General features: G+C 42.3%; 1 protein-coding gene and 1 pseudogene across 1 annotated transcript in view; one reads left to right on the top strand and one right to left on the bottom strand.

Moving 5' to 3' along the window:
* The window catches only part of RBMX2 (RNA binding motif protein X-linked 2), a 32989-nt gene that overhangs the window by 4400 nt on the left and 12448 nt on the right, over window positions 1-16141 (bottom strand). The window contains exons 4-5 of the mRNA XM_020969793.2: window positions 5978-6107; window positions 234-411 (exon numbers count right to left, since the gene is read on the bottom strand). Coding sequence (XP_020825452.1) covers window positions 234-411; window positions 5978-6107 — 308 coding nt within the window. The remainder of the gene's footprint in view (window positions 1-233; window positions 412-5977; window positions 6108-16141) is intronic.
* Window positions 9605-10047, top strand: LOC110196506 (large ribosomal subunit protein uL14 pseudogene; annotated as a pseudogene).

Genomic DNA, 16141 nt, shown 5'->3' on the forward strand with positions numbered 1-16141 from the left:
CTGCTACTTCTTCCTGCCAATGGAGCCCACCACCCCTACCTGGAGAGTTCCCACAGACCAGGTAATGCCAGAAACTGCAGAAAATACCAAGAACTCGGTGACTCCTTCCCAACAGCTTAAATAAGTGTTGTCCTAAAAAGAACTTGAAATCATCAGGGAAGCATATATGATCAAAATTAACTAGCAAAGCAATCAATCATCAAAGGTGTGTATTTTGGCATCTGAAATTTCACCTTTTTTATGCTTCTTCACAGGCGTCTCATCTTCAGAGGATTCAGATGAACTAGGAGGTGGGGTTTTAACCCCACAGCCCTTCTCCCGGAGCTTTCTGGTTACATCATCCAGATTCCTAGAATCTTTGGGGGGCCTATAATTAGCCACATGGTCCACTCGGATAGTTCTTCCTCTTATCTAGAGCAAGAGTATCGATATCATCAGTTAATATTATCAGTTAGTGCATGATCCTCAAACAATTACCCCAAAGCCCTCTGACCACATCCACTACTCAGGCAATCGACAAGGCACTACATGGTATCAGGGAAAATAATGAGGATTCAGACAGACAAGTAATGAACTATCCTCCCACCTTTAACCTCAACCAGCAAGAAAGAGGTCTGCCACTAAAACTAAGTGCAGAGACCTGGCCAGGGGACAGCTGGCTTTTAGGATTCAAACATTTAGCAAACACTGCTGAGCACAGGAACTGCTCTGAAGAGATATATTAAGATAAAACAGACCCTGTGACCCATGCAGATTACAGTCTAGTAGACAGATCAGACACAAACACTAATACTCCTAAAATTACATAGTAAGTGCATTAGTGATGTCCAAACCAAGTGCTGAGTGAGGTCCTGGGGAAATCAGTTGCCAGTCAGAAAGGAGAGGCATCACCTGAGCTGGGTTCTAAAAGACGAGTGGGAATTCAATCTAACACAATCCAATCCCACAAAGCACCTACTACGTGCAGAACCGTGTACTTGGTGCTGGCAATCCAAGATTCAGCAGGGGAGGGAGGGAACAGCCCAGAAGCACAGAAGTGGGAGAGCATGGGGATGTGCAAGAGACCAAGCAGCCAAATCTGGCTCAAGTGTGGTCTGCAAAGGAGACTGATGTGAGATAAGCCATTATAATGAAAACCAGGGGACAACCCTACCCTCCCTCTTCCTACACTACCATCTTGCTCTGTTCTGACTCTTGGGCCACTGTTTTAATGGACAACAAAAGGAAAAAAGGCTCCAGGCCTATGCAAACAACAGGTCCCCTGCACACACCCCCTTTATCCCTGTGGTTGCTAGCACCCTCAGAGTTTGGCCTGACCTTTGAGACTCCTGGCTTGCTTGATTTCCAAGTTTTTGAAAACCCTCTTTCTATCACAACATTCCCCACCACCACCACTACCACTGTCCCCTACAGTTTCTGCCAATTTCATGTCTCTCCTGTATTCAAAGACCTTGTTACAGCAAGAACCATGCCCATCATGATAACAAGGTGAGCCTTACCACAGGCCAGGGGTTCTTAACCTGGTTCCAGGATCCCCAAGGAGGCTAGAAAGATTTCAAGGGGTCTGTGAACTTGAATGGGAAAAATAATCACATCTTTACCTCAAAATAACTGGTTTCCTTTGTAATTCCACATATTTTCTTTCATGCATTTATGTTCTGAGAAGGGCTCCAGGACACAAAAGAGGTTAAGAACCCCTGCCAGAGGATCACTCTCCATAAAGAGGACCCGAGGACTACTCATAAACACTCTTGTCTTCCTGCTAGTTAGATGGTTCTCTGATCTGCTATGTGTGCTTTCTGGTAGAAAAGACTTTAGGAATCTAGAATGACATAGAGCTGGAAGAAACTTTAGAACAAGTTCATTTAATCCACTCCTCCCACTCCCCATTCTGCAGAGAAGGAAAGTGAGGTGCAGAATGAGTAGATGAGCAGCAAGAAAGAAGAGAAAAATCAAGAAATGATATAGAAGATATATGATAACTTCAAGAGTATTCTACTGACTCATTCCTACTGCCTACAAACATGCTCAGGTCTCCAATATCCTCAAAAATAAATACAAAAACTATTTTCCTTATCCCTTCCATTCCCTCAAATTACCACCCTTTTTACTATATTCCTAACAAGTCTAAACTTACTGCCTCTACTTTCTTACCATCCATTTCTAACTTAACTGCTTGTAATCTGGCTTCTGATCTCATCATATTAATAATTCATTTCTATAGCACTTTAAGGTTTACAACGTGCTTTCCATACATTATCTCAGTTGATCCCAGGGAGATGGAGACTCCAGAGTCACCAATGACCTCTTAATTATAAATGTGGTAGCTGTCACCATTTGTGGCTTTTCTGTAGCATCCTGCACTCTTGCCCAAGCCCTCCTCTCTTGGTCACTCTACTCCCTTTGGCTTCCATGACACTTGTTCTTCTCCTGTCTGATCATTTCTTCTATATCTCTACTAGTTCACCACCCTCTCTCCCTCCTGAGGTGGTTGTCCTCCAAAGCTCTGTCCTAAGTAAGGCCTCTTTGACTCTCTCACACACTCTCTCTCTCAGTCTGATCTCTTCCTATCTCAAGTGTCCCATTATTGCCTCTCTCTCCATATGACTCCCAAGTCTATGTAAATAGCCCCAGTCTTTCCACTAAGCTCTATCCCCACAGTGCTAAGTGGACAGCTCCACTCACATTCCCACCAGAAACTCAAGCTTACCATATCCAAAAAGAAATTCATTGCCTCATCCTCCACTAAACCTACTACTTGACTCTCAACTGCCCCTCTGTTCATTAATAGTACTATCCTCTTAGTCACTCAGGCTTAAATCTCAGAATAATCTTTGACTTGCCCTTCTCCCTCAACCCCAACCACCAAGCTGCAAAGTCCTGACATTCTAACTCCAAAACATTCAACATCCAATACCTAGTAGCCTTGCACATAGTAGGCTTACTGAAATGAATCAATCCAATCTTTATTGCTCACACATGCACTTTCACCACCCCAGTACAAACTCCCATCACCTCTTGACTCAACTATTATAAGAGTCTCCTAATTGGCTACCTGCCAGCCTGTCCCTCTCTAATCCATCTTTCTCACAGCTGTCAAAATAACCTAAGGCACAAACAGGTCTGACTATGTCATCCCACTGGCTCAGAAAAATTTCAATGGCTTCTAGAAGTGGATAGAGTATTGAACTGGGATTCAAAAAGACACGGATTTAAATACCACCTCAAACAGTTTCCAGCTGTGTGAACGAGGCCAAGTCATTTAACCTGAGACTCAGTTTCCTCATTGGTAAAACTAGCATAACAATATCTGCCAGGGTCCCGGGGTTCTTACAAGGCCCCAGTGAGTTCAGATCTATAAAGTGCTTTGCAAACTGTAAAGCCTTATATAAATGTCAGCTATTATGATGACTGAATTCCTCGCCTCGGTATTTATCTGGTGCAAGCCTACATTCCCAGTCTTCTTCCTTGAGTCATGTTTCCTCCTCCCTGCTTCATGGCTTCCATGCCTCCAGCAAATTGGGCTTCGAATATCCTGTAAATGGGCCATATCCTCATAGAACAAACTGCCTGAGAACAAGAACTACACTGTTTTTCATCTTTGTGCCCCCAGGTCTTGGCATAGACACTTGTGTACTATAGGTACTTAAGTTTATAGTTGAATTGGTCATTTAAAAAAATTTTACTTTGAAGACTTCCAAAAATGAACCAGGCCCTGCCCTCAAAGAGATGCCATTCTATAGGTGGAGACATGTATACACATAAGTAGATACACAATAAATACAAAGTTATTTAGGCAGGAAGGACACAAGTGGGGGGGGGGTCCCAAAGTAAGTGTCACTGGAGACATGTATACACATAAGTAGATACACAATAAATACAAAGTTATTTAGGCAGGAAGGACACAAGTGGGGGGGGGTCCAAAGTAAGTGTCAGAGTTGAGTTTTGTAGGAAACAAAGACAGAGATGAGGAAGGATGCAAGAGAATGCCATGAGCAAGGGATGGCAAGAAGACCCAAGAGTGCATGAAGAGAAGTGACATCTAATAAGGCTGGAAAGACAGGGTTAGGGAGCCATACCAGGAAGGGCTTTACATATCAAACGGAGCGTATATCTGATCCTAGTGGTAGGAGAGAGCCACTGGAGTTTACAGAGGTAGGAAGTAACATAGTCAGACCTGTAACTCTGACAGCCATGGAGAGGCCAGGTTAGAGAAGAAAGAGACACCAATTAGGAATCCATGGTAATAGTCCAAGCAAGAGGTGACAGGAGACTGCACTGGGGTGGGAACCAGGAGAAGAGAAAGGAGGCAAATGCCAGAAGTGTTGCTGACATAGAATAGAGCCATCGATTCGATATACGGGGTGAGGGAGAGTGAGGAGCTGAGAATGACTCCCAGGTGGCAAACTCAGGTGAAGGGAAGTAAGGAAGTTCAGAAGGGTTGGTTTGGCAGGTGTGAAGAATGCTCAATTTCGACTCAGAGTACTTGGGTTCAAATCCCAGCTATGCCACTTACTCCCTATACAGGCTTGGGCTTCAGTCACTTCACCTCTCCGGGCCTCAGCTTCCTCATCTGAAAAGTGAGGAGTTTGAACTAGATGAGCTTTAAGGCCCCTTCCGGCTTTAAATCTAGAATCCTATGAAGAAATATGCAAATTGCATGCAGATACAGATTTTGCATATACCACAAAGAAGCCCAGAGAAAATCCAAAGACAAAGGATCACAACCATACTGATAGCTCCCATGCCTCTAGCACTTTCAGGTTTAATAATAGAACAATAAAGCTCACATTTGTAGAGCACTAAAGGTTTACAAAGTACTTCACAAATCTTAGTTCATTTGATCCTGTCAACAACCCTGGGAGGTAGGTGCTATTTCACTGAACCCCATTTTACAGATAAGGAAACTGAGGCACAGGTTAAGTGACTTGCCCAAGTTCACATAACTAGTAAGTATCTGAAGCTAGATTTCAACTCAGGTCTCCCTGACTCCAGGCCTCTTATACACTATAGGTGCTTAATTTGAATTGCATTTGTTATCAAAGTCACAGCTTAAAAAATATTTACTGTGAGGATTGATAAAATGTTTTCCTCACAATGCCCTTGTAAGGTAGGGAGTACAACTATCATTACCTGTATTTTCCACAGGAAAAAACTAGGTTTCACCTCCAGGAAGTAATTTGCCTGAGGCCACAGAGCCAGTACATTTCCGAGATGAGATGTGAATCAGGGCCTCCTGACTCCCAGGCCAGAGCTGTTCCTCCTTCAATGTGCTGTGTGTTTCCCAATCCCTTCTTTGCCCAACACACCAAACATATCAGGGAGGGAGCATGTTGGAACTGGAAGGGGATAATGGGGAGGAGACTGCTTGAGAAGAGAGAGTACATGCAAGAGTGGAAGAGGGCTAGGGAAGAAGCAACAAGTCCCTCGGTTCTGAACCTCAGATAAGCCACTCCCTCTCAAGCCTCAGTTTTTTCATCTGTAAAATCAAGGGTTGAACATGTGCAGCGCAGAGTGCTGGACCTGGTCTCAGGAGACCTAAGTTCAAATCCTGGCTCTAACACTTACTGGCTGTGTGACCTTGGGCAAGGCTACTTTCCACCTGCTGGGGATCTGTTGCCTCTGATAAAATGGAATGAAGATCACCACTACCTACCCTGTTGTGAAAAAAGCATTCTCTAAACTTTGCAGAGCTAACAAAATGGAGGTGGCATTAGTATTAGCTAAAGCCTAAGGTCTCCTTGAACTCTGAATGTCTATGCCTCGACATTTAAGGGCCAGAAAGGCGGCAGGACTCAGCGCCTGCAAGGGCTGGGCCTCAGCCTATCTTCTCCCACTACCACGGGCACACCAGCTCCTTAACATTGTGCTGTAGTTAAGGCACTGGCTGGCAAGGACTGTGGTGACTAAGCAGGTATCTCTAGCACTTCTGAGAAGAACCAAAATGAAGCCTGACCACTTGAAGAGACATACTCACCTTGATCCCATTAAAATTGTCAACGGCCAAAATTGTGCTTCTCTGATCCTCATAGCAAAGAAAACAGAATCCTTTGGATTTTCCAGTCTTCTTATCTCGTACAAGATTAATGTTAACAATTTCGCCATATCTATTGATTTTAAAAAGATTAAAAAATGGGTTAGCTTCAGAGGGTAGGACACTAGGTAAAGCATTTGTTCACACAAAGTAACTCAAGATGAATGTCTCTCAAGGCATGGAGGACTTGAAATCTGTGCCAATCAATCAATAAACATTTATTAAGCACCTAATAGGTGTCAGGCACTGTGCTACAAAAAGAGGCAAAAGATAAGTCTCTGCCCTTAAACAGCTTACAATCTAAAGGGGAAGACAACATGCAAACAAATATATACAAAGCAAGTTATATACAGGACAAATGGGAAATAATTAACAGAGGGAAGACACCAGAATTAAGAGGGGTTGGAGGGGCAGCTAGGTGATGAAGTGGATGGAGCTCTAGCCTTGGAGTCAGAAGGACCTGAGTTCAAATCTGATCTCAGACCAGACACTTTGACACTTACTAGCTAAGAAGCTAGTATCACTGAATTGAAGAGTATGTATTGGGGAGTAAGGTGCAAGAAGAATGAAAAGGTACAAGGGGGCTAAGTTATAAAGGGCTTTGAATACCAGACTGAGCATTTTATATTTGTTCTTGGAGGTGATAGGAAATCATTGGAGTTTAATGAATTTGGGGGGGGGGGTGATTACATGATCTGACCTGTCTTTAGGTAAATCACTTTAGTGGCTGAATGGAGGATGGACTGAAATGGGGAGATAACTAAGGCAGGCAGACCCACTAGCAGCATATTGCAATAGTCCAGGCGTGAGGTAACTTGAGCTTGAACTAAAATGGTGGCAGTGTCAGAGGAGAGAAGGGGGCATATTTGAGAAATGATGACATGGACAAGCCTTGGCAATAGCTTGGATATTGGGGGGGGGTAGTAGTGAGGAGCTGAAAATGATTACTAAGTTGTGAGCTGGGGAGACTGGGAGAATGATGATGCTCTCAACAGGAAGAGGGCAGGGTTTATGGGGGAAGATAATCAAGTTCTGTTGTAGACATAAGTTTAAGATGTCTACTGGACATGTCAGTGAAGGGACCAACCCCACCAAGGAAATCATGGATCCTGAAAACATTTAAGAAAGAAGAAATAAATACTCATCAGTCACCATGGCAACAATAATAACCAAGGCAATCATAGACGAGCCAATTTTGAGTTAGAAGAGACCTTCAAGGCCATCTAGCCCAACTCACTCATTTTCCAGAGGGGAAAACCCAGTTCCCAGAGGGTTCGAGTAACCTACTCCAGATCATGGAGGCAGTCCCCAGAACAGCTGAGATTTGACTCCTCAATCTGACTCCAGCGCTCCTTAAAACACATCTTGAATAGCTCCCCTAGGCCATGGGTGCCATACTCTGCCCCCCCCTTTTTTTATTGGGGGGAGGGGGCCCGGGGAGAGGGAAGGGTAGCAGATATGTGATTTCCTCAGTGGTGATATTTCCTAGTGAGGGAACTTTCTCTGTACCTTCTCTGAAATTTATAGATTTACTTAGAGAATGCCCAGAACACTGAGCCTAAAGCACATGGGGTGACGTGACACAGTCCTATGTCAGAGGCAGAACTAGAACCTACAGCTTCCTGACCCCAAGGCCAGCTCTGGCTGCAGTCCTGTAATTGGGCCTTTTAAGAATCGGATCAGCAGAAAGGCCTGGGGGGAAAAAAAACACTAATATTGTAGAACTCCTTTGTCATGATGGTTTCAAGTAAAGAAATATCATCCTCTTTAAAGGCCAATGGTGTGTTTATTCATGTGTATAAAAATCCATATGGATGGATATAAAAATACACACACAGAATAACACCTCATTTTTCCACCATCCTCAGGAAATGAGGTATTTCGCATAAGTGAATTTCCTAGAAAACCGAAACTTATCTCCTTTTAAGCAACTGATCTGTGTGTGCAAAGGACACCTTCACCATACACAATCTTGTGATTACCACTCAATAGTCCCTGAGCAAAGAGCTGAATGGAGGAAAGAGGTGCTCCCAAGAGGCTGAACTGGGAAGTCCTTCCTCCACTGTGAATTCCCAAAGCTCAGAGACTAAGAAAAGCCCCTGAGAAAGAACACCTCTTCCTTTCCATCCCTCCTGTATGGTTCTGCCCATGGGGCTTCCCAAATCACTGCTGCTGCAGTGATGGACATTTCACTAACTCTTGGGAGTTTACTAAGTGCTTTCCTCGTAGTCCCAGAATGGGAGAGAGGCAGTTTCAGTGTCCCCATTTTACAGAAGAGAGCCAGAGAAGTGAAGGTACTTGCCCAAGGTCACAGCTATGAAGAGCCCAGACTCAAACCTGGGGCTCCTGACCCAAGATGCTGGCTAACTCACCTGATTATTCTCCCCGGTGCTGGCCTGTGGTTCACTGAGGAAGAGAGCGGACTTGCTCATCAGCACTGCTAACACCCAATGGTGGGGACAGAGCACTGGCTCTAGGGTCAGAAGACCTGTGTTCAAACGCCACATCTGATGCTTACTACCTGTGTGACCTTGGATAAGTCCATTAACTGCCCTGGACATCAGCTTCCTCAACTGCAAAATGAGTGTATTGGACAGGATGGCATCTGAGAACTTTTCAAGTTCTAGCTCTCATCCTTACCCAGGAACTAGTCCAACATTTAAATAAATGCATCTTGTTCATACCAACTCAGACAGAAGGTAAACTATTCTAAGATGAATACGATACTGCATATTGGAGAAACAAAGCAATACAGGTACAGAACGAGGTAGCCTTTGGCAGACGTGGTCAATGTGCTCATTTACTTTGCTTAGCTGTACTTTGTTTCAAGGGAGAGTTCTACTGGGGTAAATGGGGAATAAGTGGGAAGTGACAGCAACGGAAAAGAGTGTCAATAAGATATCTAACAATTTTTAATGAATATGGTAAAACCTTACTAATCTGAAGCAATGGGAGCAGTCTGAATCATAGTATATTTTTGTATGTTTCAGCTGCCAAAGTGATTTGCCTAAAGTACAGATCCAATCATATCACTCCTCTAACTCAATAAATTCCTATGGCTCCACGATTAAATACAGAATGCTCTGTTTGACATTCAAAGCTCTTCATAATCTAGCTCCCTCCTACCTTCCCAATCTTCTTATACCTTGCTCCCCATGTACTCCTTGATCTTGTTACACTGGCCTCCTGGCTGTTGCATGTCCAAGACGCTCCATCTCTCTGCTCCAAGCATTCTTTCTGGCTGTCCCCCATACCTGGAATGCTCTCTCCCTCCTCAACCTTGCCCACTGACTTCGCTGGCTTCCTTTAAGTCCCAACTAAAATGCCATCTTTTGCAAGCAGCATTTCCCATCCCTCAATTCCAGTGTCTTCCCTCTGTTAATCATTCCCTATTTACCCTGCACAAAGCTTGTTTGTGCAAATTTGTGTGTCGTCTCCCCCCTTTAGTTTGTGAGCTGTTTAAGGGCAGAAACTGTCTTTTGCCCCTTCTCACATCCCTAGCACTTAACACAGTGCCTGGCATCTTGTAGGCACTTAATAAATGTTTAGCTTTTTCCTGCTTTCCGGGAGCCAAAATGTCTAAGCGAGGACGTGGTGGGTCCTTGGGAGCAAAGTTCCAAATTTCCTTGGGTCTCCTAGTGGGAGCTGTCATCAATTGTGCTGATAATACAGGTGCCAAGAACCTGTACATTATCTCTATGAAGGGGATTAAGGGGAGGTTGAACAGGCTTTCTGCAGCTGGTGTGGGTGACATGGTAATGGCCACAGTCAAAAAGGAAAAACCAGAACTCCAGAAGAAGGTTCATCCAGCAGTGGTAATACGGCAACAGAAGTCGTATCGGAGAAAAGATGGTGTGTTCCTATATTTTGAAGACAATGCAGGGGGTCATAGTAAACAACAAAGGCGAGATGAAAGGTTCAGCCATCGCAGGGCCTGTTGCCAAGGAGTGTGCTGACTTGGGCCCAGGATTGCATCTAATGCCAGCAGCACTGCTTGATTCTCCTAAAGCCTATTTGTAAGAAAAGCCTCATTAAAGTGTCTGCCTATAAAATAAATAAATAAGTAAATAAACAAACAAACAAATAAATAAATGTTTGATGATTTATTACTATTATGAAGTGATCTGTCTTTACTGCCAATGAAGTCCTCCTCTGATACCTCACTGTGCTAAGTGGGCTTCTCAAAGGATATTCTGGCAGAACACAGCTTCTGCTAAGTCCTGCCAAGCTAGAAAGACTTTGAGCTTTCCACTTGAAGTCATTCTGAGTCTACAAGTCCTTACCTACCTGGCTGCTGGGGGAAGCTGAGTCAGAGTACCTCAAAGACAATCCACTGTAAAACAGGGACAACAATGACACTTGCAGACTGTGAAGCTTTGTAAACCTCCAAGTACTAGAGAAGTGTGGGCCGTACCACTAAGGAGTTGGGGAACTGTCACCAGCATGAGGACAGAGTGAGCACACAGACTACTAAGCAATTCCAGGGTCCCAGAGGTCTAAGTCATGACTTTGCATGCACTTCTGATGCATTTATCAAGCAGGGACCAGACATGGACCCTTCCAACTCAGACTCTAATTCAAACTCAAGCTGACTGCTAACAAAGTATGGTTGAGTCTTTGTAAAACAGACTGGCACAGAGGACCCAGAGCTGGCCTCAGAGTGAGGATGCCATGAGTTCACCATACACATACGGTTGTGTGACCTTACACATATCCAAGTCACTTGACCACTCAGTGCTCCAGGCGGCTCTTGAAGACTAAGTTGCAGAGTAGAAGCTGATCTGTATCAGTAGAAGGTTCCCCACCCAGGATCATTACACACCAGTAAAATCACTGCCCTAGACCAAAAAATACTTATTCGTAAAACAAAATAAAAACAAAACAAAAACAAAAAACCACAACTCACATTAACTGACATGACCAACAAAATGAAGAACTAGACATTTTTCCCTAACCCCCATGACTTCTCAAATCTCTCTAAAATCTAACTTATGCACCAAACAGAAAGTAATTTCAGCTGTCCCCATGGTCTAGGACACCTAGAATTCAAATGAAGGAAAAAAGCCTCTATGAACTGAGGCCTATCTGGAACTCATTCACCACCCCCATCCCTACCCAACACCCTCCACCCCCCCACACTACCAGCAGCAAGACTGTAATAACTCAAGCATCTAACACACAAGCTTACAATAAAACCCAACCCCATACCCTACTCCCCTCTCCTTTCTCCCATTGCCATGGAGATTCAGATTCCAGGCTGCAAACAGACAGTGCGAAGGAGGCAGTATATTCTGTAATGCAAAAGAGCACTACAGGACAGTAGTGAGGAAAGGGGGCAGGACATGACATGTGTCTAGGACTGAAACAGAGGTCAACCTCACATCCCCCACAACCCCTTCCTCCTAGAGCCCTGGAGATCCAAAATACAGAAATCAACCCTGTAGCACAAGCACCGCAGCTCTCTGAACTGCCAGTAGTAGGCCAGAGAACTGAAAAATAGGGAGCAGGAAAGGACACCAAGACAGGAGGACATTGTTTGGGGGTTGGGGGGGGGGGTTGTACTGTGTGTACTCCACTAAGTCTGAGAGAAAGAGCCCAGCATCCAGCTGGAGCCAATTCTGTCCCCCTCAAAGGTCAGTCGGAGCAGACACTTCTGAATTGCCCAATGTGGGAAGAGGCTGACACTCTGAGATCCAGTCCCCAAGGAAACCACCACCAGAGGGGAGTGCATCCGAAAGTGAGTGACAGGGGAAAATAAGGGGGGAAAAGACTAAAATTACCAAAAATCTCAGGAAGAAGAAAACACAAAGACTTTGAAAATAAGTAAATAAATCAACACAAAAAAAAATAATGGCAAAAAGAAATATGGCCTCCAGATCTAGTAAACAAGTTCAGGCATCTATGAATAAATATTACAAAACAAACGAAAACCAGGGGCAGCTAGATGGCACAGAGGATAGAGCTCAGGTCTTGGAATCAGAAGGACCCGAGTTCAAATCCAGCCTCAGATAGTTGACACTAGCTGTGTGACTCTGGGTAAGTCATTTAACTCTGACTGCCTTACCAAAAAGGAAAAAAAAACAACTACTGAACACTTGATGAGACAGAGGACCCTGTAGAATTTGAGGAAAACATGGAACCATAACATGCTGCTCCTGAATGGTTTAAAGCAGAAGTGAGAATTATGAGAGCAGAATTCATGGCTTCCATAGCAAAAATAATGGACAGAATAGAAAAATGGAACCTGAGGTGGCACATCTCACCAAAGGAACAAAAGACAGAACAATAGACTGGGAATGACATACAAGGAAATGAAGGACAATCTAGAGGAAGAGAAGCAAAAAACAAAAACATTAAAAGAAAATATGTCCATTATGCAAGCAAAACACTAATCCCACAGACTGGATGTATAGAGACAACCTAAGGATCACAGGTCTCCCTAAAGAAAATGACAAGACAAAAAGCTTGCATATCATAATGCAAGAAATAAAATAACAGAACTAACCAGAACTTCTGAACACAAAAAATGAAATACCAATCAAAAGAATTCTTAGATCACCTCTAGAAAAAACCTGAGGCTATAAACTCCAAAACACACAATGGTTAACTTTAAAAATTCAATTCAGAAACAAATTGTGCAAGCCATCAGAAGAAAGATCTTCAAATATAAAGGGGAAAAAAATCAAATAACATATGACTATTCTGTACCCACCTCAAAATTCAAGAGGGAATGGAATAATATGTTCTGAAGAGCAATGGAGTTCAGGATGCAATCTAGGGTGACCCTACTACGCAAATCTGAGATTAATCATAAATGGAAAGAGATGGGACATTCAATAATAAAGAAGTGTTTAAAACATTCTTAGAAAGAAAACCAGACCTGAAAAGATTATTTGCTTCTTGAGCACCCCAGACAATAGAAATATACACGGAGTGAATAAATGCAGCAGTGAAAGACAGCAACAGAATAATAGCAGATAGAGTAAGAATTCTTGCTAAATATGCACAAGGAACAGGGTGTGAAGGTGGAAAGAAGTCAAGTGGAAGTAACAGTGAAAAGACAGGCCAGGGGTATTATAGTCAGAACCTGGTGACACCCTGCCTACAGGTGAATCAATGGGTTTTTTGTAGGACATTACAACATGGGAGGGTGCATGAAAGGTAAGGAAGGGAGGAGGAGGATAGAGAGAAGTGTATAATGTGCCTGGGTCAACTAGAGGGCTAACAATGAGAGGAAGGTAACAGTTTCTTAGAATGGGAGGAGGCTACAGGGGAGTGGGTGAGGAAGAAGAGGGAAGGACTGAAATGCAGAGTAAAGGAGGGAAGTCTTGCACTAGTGGTGGAAGGGGGTTCCACTGATGAATACTCCTATTAAATGAGAGATGTTCTGTGAAGGGAGATGGGGACCTTGTGCTACATGTGGTCTGGGGGATTTGGTGCTTGAAAAGACCACTTAGCCAACCTCCAGGAGAGTGAGTTGGAACTTTTAGGGGCAAATGACATCTGGAGGAGTGTGCGCACATGGACCCAGAGAGATTTTGAGGCAAATGGGAAAAGAAGGTAACCAGGAAGAGAGTATAGATCAGTGGTGGACTGAACAATCAGAGACATGGTAGAAGAAGTTCCATCATGGAGCAGTGCACTGTCACCTGCAGGAACTGGCACTGTTCTGGGAGTGTGTCACAATGGAAAAGAGGAAACCCATGAAGCAACTTCTACAAGACAGTGGCAGAAACTGCCTAGTGAGAAGATAACTAAAATGTATATCTTGAAGTCTTGATTCCATGAAAAATACAGAAAATAGAGAGAGACAGATAATTATATGGGTTTTCAACGAGAGAAATGAGAGACCAGAGAAGACAAATGAGAGACCAGAGAAGACAGAGACATGGATAATGAACAGAGGAAGGGAGAGAAATTCTGTCGGGAAAGGGGAGTAAAAAATGAAATTTTAAAAACCAATGAACAAGACTAGTTAGAGGAGAGGAAGGGAGAATCCATTTGACTGAGAAGAAAAAAGAAGGAAGAATTAAATAAACAAATAAAAACAGGAAAGAAAAAGGAACTAATAAGCAAAACTCCAAAGGGAAAAGAGTAACAAATGGGAGGATTAGATGTCAGGGAAAGAAAGCCAGTGGGAATAGGGCCACCTTAAAAAAGATTAAGCTAAAATAACTGAATATAATACTGTGTTTACAGAGAAAGAGAAAAAAATCATAACTAGAAAAAATAATAGAGATAAATGGAGGAAATATAAACGTAAGTCACCCAACTTTAAATGTGAATGGATTAAACAATACAATAAAGTGAAAAAAGTGACAGATTAAGAAACATATTTTAAAAACAAAGACATAAACAAAATAAAAGAGGGGATAGAAAAATACTTGCCATGCATCAAGTGAATTTATAATCATCCTATCTGACAAAGCAAAAATAAACATTCAAAAAATAAAAAGGGATAAACAAGGAAACTACATTAAGCTAAAAAGAACCATAAATGACAAACCAATATAAGCAATAAACTTATGTTCCAAATACCTCAGCATCCAAATTCATAAAGGAAACATTAACTGAGATACAAGAGATTAATCATAAATGGAAAGAGATGGGACATTCAATAATAAAGAAGTGTTTAAAACATTCTTAGAAAGAAAACCAGACATGAAAAGATTATTTGCTTCTTGAACACCCCAGACAATAGAAATATACATACATAGTAACACAATAGTGACCAGAGACTTCAATATCACTCTCTGTTTTGGATAAGCCTAAAAGAAAGATAAACAAAAGGGAAAATTGCAAACTAAACAGATTGCTAGAGAAACTGGAACTAAAAGACTTATGGCATCTTCTAAATGAGACTGCCAAAGAATATACATACTTCCCAACACCACATAGGACTTCTGCAAAAATTGGCCATATATCAGAGCACAGATATACGGCAAACAAAATGTAAAAAGGAAGAAATAGTTAATAAATGTTTTATAGACCAGAACAGAATAACATAATAGTCACTAGGTCAGGGACCACAAACAAAGGACATAGACCAAATGGAGACTTTAACAATAAGATGAATAGGTCAAAGAACAAATCATAGAAACAACTAATAATTTTGTGAAAGAAAATGATAATGATGAAACAACATACCAAAATTTCTGGGATGCAGCTAAAGCAGTCCTCAAGGGAAAAATCATATCCCTATAAACATATATTAACAAAATAGAAAAAGAGGATTAATAAACAGAATATTCATTTTAAAAAACTAGAAAGCCAACAAATAAGCAAACCTAAAATAAGCACAAAAGAGGAGATATTGAAAATAAGAGGAGAAACAGATTGGAAATTTTAAAAAAAACAGAAGTGATAAATAAGACCAAAAGTAGGTTCTTTGAAAAGACTAATAAAATTGATAAGCCTTTATCTAATATGATTAAAAAGAAGAGGGAAGACAATCAAAACAGTGAAAGAGCAAACAAGACAAAACCACCACAAAACCAAAAGAAATGAAAAGAATACTCAGAATATAGTATATAGTTATATGTTAACAAGACTAAAAACACAAAATAGAGGAATATCTTCAGAAATATAAAATATCCAAAGTATGAGAAGACCAGAGAGATATCTTAAATAACTCAATCTCAGAAAAGGAAATAGGTCTAGCTGTAAAGGAACTACCAAAGAAAAAAACTCCTGGTCCTGAAGGATACACAGGAGAATTCTATCAAACTTTTAAAGAACAATTAGTATTCCTACTCTGAAGAAAATACCCTACCAGAATCCTTTTAAGAGACAAATACAGGAGGCAGAGCCAAGATGGTGGAGTGAAAGCAGTGACTTGCTTGAGCTCTCCCCCAAACCCCTCCAAATACCTATAAAAAATGGCTCTAAACAAATTCTAAAGCAGCAGAACCCACAAAAAGACAAAGTGAAGCAAATTTCCAGCCCAAGACAACCTGGATGGTTGACCAGAAAGGTATATCGCACTGGGCAGGTAGAGGAGCTCAGTGTGGCATGGGCACGCAGGCCACAGCGAACCTGGAGCAGGCCTCAGAGGACTGAATCTTGGGCAGCTGTGGCAGCTTCCAGACCTCTGAACCCACAAACACC

Source organism: Phascolarctos cinereus, unplaced genomic scaffold, assembly GCF_003287225.1.
Source record: "Phascolarctos cinereus isolate Bilbo 61053 unplaced genomic scaffold, phaCin_HiC Scaffold_8;HRSCAF=390, whole genome shotgun sequence".
Lineage (NCBI taxonomy): Eukaryota > Metazoa > Chordata > Mammalia > Diprotodontia > Phascolarctidae > Phascolarctos > Phascolarctos cinereus.